The sequence below is a fragment of the Saccostrea echinata genome, unplaced genomic scaffold, assembly GCF_033153115.1.
Source record: "Saccostrea echinata isolate AGI-Se365-2 ecotype Australia unplaced genomic scaffold, CSIRO_AGI_Sech_v1 ptg000009l, whole genome shotgun sequence".
Classification (NCBI taxonomy): domain Eukaryota; kingdom Metazoa; phylum Mollusca; class Bivalvia; order Ostreida; family Ostreidae; genus Saccostrea; species Saccostrea echinata.
In genome coordinates, this window is record NW_026889758.1 from 52,709,743 (window position 1) to 52,719,515 (window position 9,773).

A 9,773-nucleotide genomic window follows, 5' to 3' on the forward strand; every position below is an offset into this window, starting at 1 on the left:
CACTATGATACATAATAGTATATATGGATTTTTGATTTCAGTGAATGATGTTGCCATGGTTACTTAAAATAGAAATTTCTTGGAAATACTTTCAAAATGTTACTCCTCCTACAGTTTTTGTTTGATTTTAATATAACTTGACACACAAGTAGACTACATTAAGATATATAATTCTATTTATTGCTGCATGTTGTTAAGTTTCAAATCCAAGTGCTACTTTTCCTTTGTTATACATACAGACCAGTAGAGCTACAGTCTCATCAGAAACTTCTGGTTAAAATTTCATTTCGAAGAAGGGTATTGCTATTGTATAGTTAGATGAAATTCATTCGAAATAAGTTTGGTCCGATTTCAATGAAACTTGGTTTAATTACACTCCACTTTATGTATAGGTCAAATAATAGTATTGGAATTTGTAGCGTCGTAGTCATGGTTACAAAAATAAGAAATTGTGAATTTTCTCTATATGTTATCCTTTCTTGGATACATTTTAATAATCTTTACCATACATGTGAAATATACCGATACCCATTTCTCTATAAAGATTTGTGATTTCAGTGAATAGTGTTCACATGATAATAGGGTCGGAAAGTCTCGTCACGTGACTCGCGAGATATAACGTGAAAACTTACTTCCGGGCAGTTGCCAAGGATGGCTTTATCAATAATGTACTTGGGCTCGGTACGTTGAAAGCCACACAAAACTTACCAGGAAAAGTGAGAAAGCTGTGGATAGCGACAGGGTTTTAAAATTTGTGTTAGATAAAGAGTTTCGCGTTATTACTGCGGTTGTGCAAGCGTCAATGCGAGACACATCTTACAAAGTTCAGGTATGTACATTCGATTTCGCATCAATACATTAGAACAATTTCAAACTATATCTAAGAGTCTGTTCAAGATCTTTAATGTTTATAACTAAAAACTGAGTAAAGTTTATAGATTTAAACTATTTTTTAATTGCGGGCTGTGGTAATCCAGCGTCTTGGCCTCCTCCACCTCGCCCAAAGAATTCATCATGTTTACAATTCACTGAAAATATTCCGTAAAACATGTAGATTTAGTCAGAGAGTCTAGTGTTGCAAAATTTGACCAAATTCACTATCGATTATAAAATTGAATCAGTAGCATACAATCAATTATACGATCGAATTTAATTATTTAATTTAAAGGTTGAATAAAGTTAACCAGCAAATATTCAGATATCCTCGAAGATGAAAACAATATTTCAATACAAATCTATGAGACCAACTTCAGTTTATACTTAGTAGGAAAATTTGTCTGCCATTTGCAAGAGAAATAGGGGAATATCCTTTGATAATGTTAAAAGATGAACCAGTTTGTATTTAAAAAAAATTTTTAAAAAATGTAGCAACTTTGATTTTAAAATTTTCTATCAATTGTCGCTGACTTGTTGACTTCAGGGATGATTTTTCGATAGTCGGCGATATCATTGTAACACTATGACAGAGACTTGTTTATTTTATTTTATTTTTTTTTTTACTTTTAACAGATATTTCTGGAAAATGAAGAAAACAGTACTGGTACTATAAAGTCATCGACGTGTGAATGTCCAATGGGCCAGTTTCGCTGCCACCATGTAGCTGCAGCTCTTCTGTTTGGGTACATGAAGCATATTCTGTTAATTCATTTGTTTAAAAAAATGCAACAGTTTTGCAGCTTGAAGTCCGATTTTTTTTTATTTCAGCTGAATTTGTCAATATTTATATTTTGTGTGTTTTATTTTTTTGTCTATTCTAAATCTAAGTGCTTTACTAACTAGTGTATAAAATAATCCTTTAGATATAAGAGGGCAAGCAAGACAGATGTGAAGTGCAGCTGGATCAAGCATCCTAAATCTGCTCCTCCTAAAGCCATAACAACAATGGGGGAAATGTATCCACCCAGGCAAGATTATAGGTAACTCACAAGCACCTTTGTACATTATATATTTGGTAATTAAATAATAAATGAAAGGTTGTGTTATTCATTTGAATATTTCATTCTGTAATGAATACTTGATGTATATACATGTAAATTTAGAGCATTAAAAAGAGAGATGACAGATGCAGATAGATCATATTTGTATGATCAGCTAGGTCATTTGGGTAGATTTACAGGTTTGCTTGATGAACAATATTTTTTTCATCCTTGTCACAAGGGAAACTGTTTCCTCTGAATCAAGGCTCATTTTATGATTTATTTTTGAGTTAATGTTACATTTTTGTTATTAATGGATTTTCATTTATTTTTTAAAAAGTTACATATTTTTTTTTTATGTAACACTTTCATCATTTTTAAATTTTCTTTTTTAACATGTCAACTTAGTGTGGCATATATTTTGAGAACATACCGGTATATCATCTACCTGTAATTTCTTTGACCTAGAACAAATATTATTTCCATTTTAAATGTTTTTCATTTTTTCTTAAGTAAATAATTAATACATTGTAATTCATAAGGTATTTTAAGTATAGACTATTCACAATGACCAAACATATATTGTCAGCTAAATAAAGTACATAACAAGCGTTAACTTACAACATAATATGTTGAAAGTTGTGGCCAATGTAATGGTAATTGCTATTTCATTTATTGCAGCTATGCACTGGATTTTATCAAATGAGCCTGAGTGTGAGGAAATGCCAGCATTACTTATTGAAGACCAGCTCATAAGTGAAGAGTACTTGAATGCTCAGTGCAAGTCATCTTATTTAAGGTATTCAAATTCAAATAAACAGAATATGTAAAAACTTGTGCTCTTTGAAATAATTCATTATTTTTGGCTTTTAAAGAAATGAAGGTGTAAAAACAGATTTTTTATATATACATATATATATATGATTTTTAACATAGGGAGAAACTTGTCATTTGTTCAGAAAAGATTATTGAAACAGCATGGCTGACTACAGGACAAAGAGAGAACTCTTTATGGGCAGCTGTTCGCAAATTGAGAATTACTGCATCTAATTTTGGACAAGTTATTGGTGCTATTAGAAGAAATCGGTAAATAAAATTTACAATGGTTTATTTAATGTACAAAAGCATTACATTTTAAAAATAATATTACTGAATTCTTAATGTGTGGTCTTTTTATTAATAATTTTAAATTAAAACTATGAAATTCATTTTTTTTTCTTGTAGGCTCTCAGTATCATTAAAGAAAAGATTACTCAGTGCATATAATCTTGAGAAAAGAGCTTCTATTCAGTGGGGACTTACACATGAAAAGAGTGCAAAAGATGACTATTGTAAACTTTCAGAGGTCTCGATATTAGAGACAGGTAAACAATTATCAAATTCAATTTAAATGTTTTTAAAAAATTATCCTACCTGCATTTGCTGTGATGCAAGTTGTTAGCAACACAGGTAAAATTTTGCATCAGTAGTGACCTTAAGTAATAATTTGGAATGAACTGGTCCTTTTCTACAACTTTGTGACATAAAACAATTTACGTTCAACATTAGATGCTTGTTTTGTTTTCTCATCAGAACATCTATTTCATCTTTAATGAAATGAAGAAATTGATCACTGAAGAATAAAATGGTTTGCGATGTTATGTACATGTTTTGTGATATTTACTTAATTCCCTTGATTTTTTTCTATCATTAAGATACGATTGATAACACATCCATTATTAAGTATGGAATTTTGCCTCTTAATAATCATGATAGCTCAGTTAGTTGTGTTTACTCTGTGATTGGTCACTGCATAATGATGACGAGTAAAGGTCGAAATTAGAAGCCCTCGATATGAGTGAAAAAATTACCCAATGGTATGTAAAACAACATACATAACAAATATGGTTAAATTTATATTGTAGTTTTTAATTTCAGGCATATGGCTTCATGAATCAGGTGTTCTTGGTGCCTCTCCTGATGGATTTGTCCAAGGTGATCCCAAACATTTGAAGATTCACCTTCAAGGAAAAGTGAGTGCATCACCAGATATTATAGAGGTTAAATGTCCTTTCTCTGCAAGAGCAATGTCTATCAAGGATGCCTGTACAAATTTGAAAGATTTCTTTCTAGGTAAGTACAAACCGATTTGAAAGTTTTCTAAAAGAGCCTGGTATATGTAAATTAGTTCTCATTTTTCTTTGATGAAACCATCTTTCATGATTTATGTCTAGATAAAATTATCCTACATTATTTTAGTGAAAGAATAGATGTCGATCTTTTGAAATCATTTTAGAGTGTGACTCTGAGGGTGTCCTGCATCTTAGAGAGAATCATGATTATTGGCACCAAGTTCAAGGCCAGCTTTATCTTACAGGCACCACTTGTTGTGATTTCGTAGTTTGGACACCAGTAAGCATGGAAGTCATTCGCATCCTTCGAGACGAATTATGGGAAATTCACTTGAAAAACATGATTGAATTCTACTTTAATGTGTTTCTACCCTCTCTCCAGTAAAATTTTGACTGACTTTATATTGTACATGAGCATACATGTATATTGGTGCACTCAAAATTTAGCTCAATCCTCTTCTTCAGTATGATAAGCACAATCATAATCTCAGTGCGATTAGCATTTTGTTTGACAAGTAGTGCTTGCTAATAGCATGTCCATAAATAAGTGAACATGAAGCAATACCTAAGACATTAAATTATGAATACCACCAAAGTAAGTAACTATGTTTACTGTAAACAGATCTCTTACATTGCCTTCTTCCCTTAGTGCAGTAAATAAAAAGAGAATTTTAATTTTTGCCAAACTGTTTAATTTTATCATGGTTTATTTTTTGCAACTAATGATCAAAGCAATCATTATCTTAAGCATGCATCACCAGTGTGGAAATTTTGAACAAAATAAGTAATTTAAGATGTGCAATTGAGTCCTTTTCACAAAAAAGTAAAAGAAAAGAAATATATACAAACTGCAATTCTAAAGATGCAATATCATTAAAATGAGATCTATGTAATTAGGGTCAGACAACATTTTTAAAACAATTTAATTATTTGAAAGGGACGTATAGTTTATATTAAGTTTATATAATTATATTATGCATGATTTCTGAATACACAACATCCTGATTAGACAAGTGCCACAGAATACATTCACTGTAGCATATATACATGTAATGTTCATATATAGTAATTACAATACATGTGAATTATATAACAGTTTTTCTCTAAAAAATAAACATATTGTTTTTCAAAAGTAGTTTTTCAAGCTTTGATTGATATTAAGTTTATTTGGCTTCTTTCAAATGCACAACTGATGTTTCCAGAATTCTATGATGAACTGTGCGCGCATAATTTTACATTATCCTTGTGTTACATGTACCCATTCTCAAGTGTGTTGCTAATGCTGAGGATAACATTACAAATTGTTTAATATTTCTTAAACAAATCTGATTTTAGTATTTAACATGAAAGTATAATAATGAATATAAACATTATAGAGATTTTGTGTACATATTTAGCATGTTTGAAAAGATACAAGTTAGATGTTGTGTACTACTTTAATTCACACCAGTTCTAAATTTCATACTTTTCTGCTATTTCCTTCAACAGAGGAGCTTGCAAATTAACAAGAGCTACACACAGTTGGAAAATTTTAGTGGCAAGATGTCTGTATTGTGCAGGAATGTGATCTAGAATACGGTAGTTCTTGATTCTTTCATTTGCTCGCTCCACATGAATTCGACTTCTCCCAATCTTGTAACAAAGCTGTGCTTCTTCCTTTGTGAAATGACATTTGGATGACAGGAAAGGTGGTATGTTTAATGTCACTCCTGGTGGAAGCTTATCAAATATGTTGAAGCCCTTATCTGCAAGGATCATATCACCTGGCTTCAACATATCCAATACACCACAGTGATCAACAATGGCAGCATCAGAGGTGGATCCAGGATAGAGTTCTGAACAATACACTAAAGCACCATTTGGTGCTACACACGTGACAGCTTTTACTGTATGGCGACTTTTGTAGTTGCTGTAAGATAGCGACTGGTTATTCATGTCTGATGGTACATCCTGTGTGATTTCGGTGGCATCCATTGCTATTCTCGCAGAGGAAAACTCCTCAAATGATTTGGGCATTGACCCTTTGCATTTTAACTGGGAGGGTATCCCAACAGCCTTCATCACTCCTTCAAATAAAATTTCATGCAGCGCTGTAACATAGGTATTCAATATGTTGGAGACAGTACTTTTACTGGTGTTAAATCTTTCTGCTAAATCCAAATCCCTTAAATTAAGGCGTAACTTCATAAGAGTCATAAGGAGCTGGTCACTGGTACTGATCCCTTGTACCGTCCATCCATTATAGTATTGGAATGGGGCCATTCTTTCCAACAAAGACACCAGTATATTGAAAACTTCTGAGGGAAATGAAGTATATAACAGCATCTATAACAAAGCAAAACAACCATTTATAAATTATGATCAATGAATATTGCCACATGTATACTATTTTTATACAAAATAAACATCTTGTGTAAAAACCGCCATTTTCAACTTCAATTAAAGCACCTCAAATGGAGTCTGATTTACAAATGCAAATCAAACTCCAAAGGTCAAACAAAATCAAAATTGTTGGTACCTAAGTGCAAGAGAAGGTTTTGTCACAAAGAATACATCTGTGAAATATGAAAACCCGAGCACCAACCTTTCAAAAGTTATGGCCAAGATTAAAATTTTTCAACTGTATGTCAGACAAAGGTCAAGGTCAAAATTGTTGCTATCCAAGTGAAGGTCTTTTCACAAAGATGTGAAAACCTTGGAACTAACCATTCGAAAGTTATGGCCAAAGTAAAAAGTTTTCAAAAGTGGCTCGAACTCCAAGGTCAAAGGGGGTCAAAGATGTTGGTATCTAAAGGAAGGTCTTGTCAAAAAAAAAATCCACTTGTAAAGTATGAAAGCCCTAGCATCAACTGCTCAAAAGTTATGGCCAAGGTTAAAGTTTAGTAAAATTTTGCAAAAGTGGGTCAAACTCCATCACAAGGAATACATATGTGATACAAGAAAGCCATACATTGTAGGTCCAACCAGTCAGTAGGTTTGGGCAAGGTCAAATTTCTTGCGGCCAAACAGACTAACGGACAGCTAATCAGATGGACGGACACAACAATTAAATCTATATGCCCCCAAATCTTCGATTAAGGGGGCATAAAAATATGCTCAAATAACATACCTTGTCTGGGTCCTGTATTATGTTGCAAATTGTAAAGGCTTGTTTTTTCAGTTTTAGTGACTCTAATTCTCTTTGGAGCTCTTTCACTCTTTCTGCTAAATCAACACTTTCTGTAATGATTACAAAACAATATTAGCAATATCAACATTAAACCATAGTAGGCATTTAACATCAGGGTGGTATATAGTATAGTATAGTATAGTATAGTAGTATAGTCAAATAAGGGTAGTAGCTAGTGTATGAATTAAATTTGGTACTGAAAGAAGTTTGAACCCCCCCCCCCCCCAACCCACCCCCAAGCATGATATTCTATTTTCATATAAGGCTCTATAAGACACATAAATATGTTTGTGAGGCCACCTTTAAAACAATGTTTGTTTTTCCTCTCCAGAATCAGAGTAAAAAAATAGGATTGGTAGGGTAAGTTGCACCATGTCGGTAATTGTTGACGTAATGAAAAAATTCAGAAAAAAGTTCTTAAAAAATTGTTTCCTGGAGGTTATGTAAAAATTTTGTGTAGGACCATTTTTAGCCAGTTGGTCTGGAGAGGGCAAACAAACAATTTTATTAAGATAGCCTGACTTATTAAAAATAGACATAATAATATAGGCATAATACAAATAATGTCCATCTGATATAATTTTTTTTTCAATACCTTTGGATGCCTCTGGAAAATAAGCAGTATAACTGTGATCAGCGTGGATCCCTCCTTCACACTGTGAAGTTGTCATTGCACATTCTCCATCAAACCCTTCTGTCAAGCATACAAATAAATTACACACAAAGTAATATTTTTATGAAAAGCATCATAATGAAAGGATAAATTACTGCAGTCTTTGCAAACAATAATCTTACAGGGCATGCAAAACAAACTGATATGAAAATATAAGGGCTCCAATACTTTAAACCTTTTGTGAGCATGACCCAGTGGATAAATCAGGTGATAAGTGAAAGTCTTGCCAAAGTGAAAATTGTTTTACCTTCAGTACTTCCAGAAACTGCATAGTCGTGGTCATTGTGGTTTAGCTCTGCTTGTCTGGGTTGCTCTGTATTGAGGGTTCCTTCTGTTTCTGTTTCAGTAATTTTGCGTCTGTAAAATATTATTTTTATGCTCTTCAATAAACAAATATATATATTTTAAAAGTTAAAAAAAAATAATAGTTATAAATATACAATTATCATTGAAAACCAAGCTAACTCTCATATACATTACATATAAATGATACATATACATATAAATGAAGGAGGAGATGAAAAAGAGTCATATTGACATAAATTTTAGAAAGCAACTATGTATGAAGATCTGTCAAGTAAGAAATATTTACCTTTTTGGCTCGACAAAGTCAGGAAAGCAATTATTTTTGCTGTATACAAAAATTGTCGGCCCATTCTCTTTTCTCCCATCTTTAAAGTGGCAACTGCAAATTCGATCATTACTATTGTATTCTCTATCTGCTCTCCTGAAAAGGTTGAGGATAAATTCAATACTATATAATCAAATTAATAATTTAAAAATTGTTTGTACAACATTATTTAAACTCACATCTATAAATAGCAGTTAGTTTACTTTCATATGTTTAATGTAAACTTTTGGTGTAATGCTACATCGTATCCTGTATGACCGATTAGCTAGGGGTGTCCACACTGTGGCTCGAACCTACAACCCTCAGATTCAAAATCCAACGCTCTACCGACTGAGCTAAAGGGTTAACCCACTACCTAGTGCTAGTAGGAACGTGGCCTCACTATATACAACACATAGCCACTTTTAACTCTGTTACACTTCCCCCTTCTTGAGATTTCTTACCCCTGAGGTATCTCACACACGAGACTCTATAAACATCACTCACAATGTGGGTTTTGTAGTTGAGCGCCAATATGACTGATTAGCTAGGGGTGTCCACACTGTGGCTTGAACCTACAACCCTCAGATTTAAAATCACTCTATTTACTGAGCTAAAGGGTTAACCCACTAGCTAGTGCTAGTAGGAGCGTGGCCTCACTATATACAATGCATAGCCACTTTTAACTCTGTTACACATGTATTCTCTTTATTATTTTGAATTAATTTCATATTACTAAGTATAAAAAATATGAAAATAAATTGGACATTAAGCATTTCTAATATGGGTCTTGTCTGAGAGATTATGTATGATACCAGCTGATTTTAAAAGTTCTGTTAATCATGAAGATTGAGACAGAGTGAAGACATATAAATACAGAAGATAATTTTAAAATAATTCTAAATATTAATTTGCACTGAAAAGTCAAGCCACGATTTCTTTGTTCCTTTCTTAAACAATCATCTGACAATTTCTACTAATTGGTTAAATTTATAACTATTCCCTTGTAAATACAATGATATACATGTATATATAAGGCCTGCAAAGTTTTGTTTAGTATAGGCCTATAACCATGATAACATGACACGGGGCTTGGATCTATCAGACAGGTTTTCCAGTTTAATGTTTTGTTAAAATAAGTATTATCATTTGTATACCTGCATCTATCAATCCATTTCTTCCTCTTTTTTGGATCTGTAGGAAATCTGAATAAACTACATGTTCGATTCGCGCCAGTCATATGGGTACACCCGAAGGCAAAACACAGCGGCATCTTGGTCTGCTGCCCGGAAGT

General features: G+C 32.7%; 1 protein-coding gene and 1 pseudogene across 1 annotated transcript; one reads left to right on the plus strand and one right to left on the minus strand.

The window, feature by feature from the left end:
* The first annotated feature begins 651 nt into the window (after positions 1-651).
* LOC133183936 (uncharacterized) lies at positions 652-4,790 on the plus strand (annotated as a pseudogene).
* A 131-nt stretch (positions 4,791-4,921) lies between these two features.
* LOC133183096 (uncharacterized) lies at positions 4,922-8,628 on the minus strand. Its single transcript, XM_061318045.1, has 5 exons — positions 8,462-8,628; positions 8,117-8,226; positions 7,792-7,890; positions 7,137-7,246; positions 4,922-6,352 (listed from the first exon to the last, which is right to left on the minus strand). The coding sequence occupies exons 3-5, from the start codon at positions 7,865-7,867 to the stop codon at positions 5,480-5,482; spliced, it is 1,059 nt and encodes a 352-aa protein (XP_061174029.1). The 5' UTR covers positions 7,868-7,890; positions 8,117-8,226; positions 8,462-8,628; the 3' UTR covers positions 4,922-5,479.
* Between the last annotated feature and the right edge of the window lie 1,145 nt (positions 8,629-9,773).

What these genes read in the sequence shown, in the direction of transcription:
- LOC133183096 (XM_061318045.1), bottom strand. Translation starts at nt 7,867, where the DNA reads ATGACAACTTCACAGTGTGAAGGAGGGATCCACGCTGATCACAGTTAT. An exon ending in TTTTCCAGAGGCATCCAAAG is followed by an intron (nt 7,247 to 7,791) that starts GTATTGAAAAAA and finishes TAATCATTACAG; the next exon opens with AAAGTGTTGATTTAGCAGAA. An exon ending in TAATACAGGACCCAGACAAG is followed by an intron (nt 6,353 to 7,136) that starts GTATGTTATTTG and finishes GCTTTGTTATAG; the next exon opens with ATGCTGTTATATACTTCATT.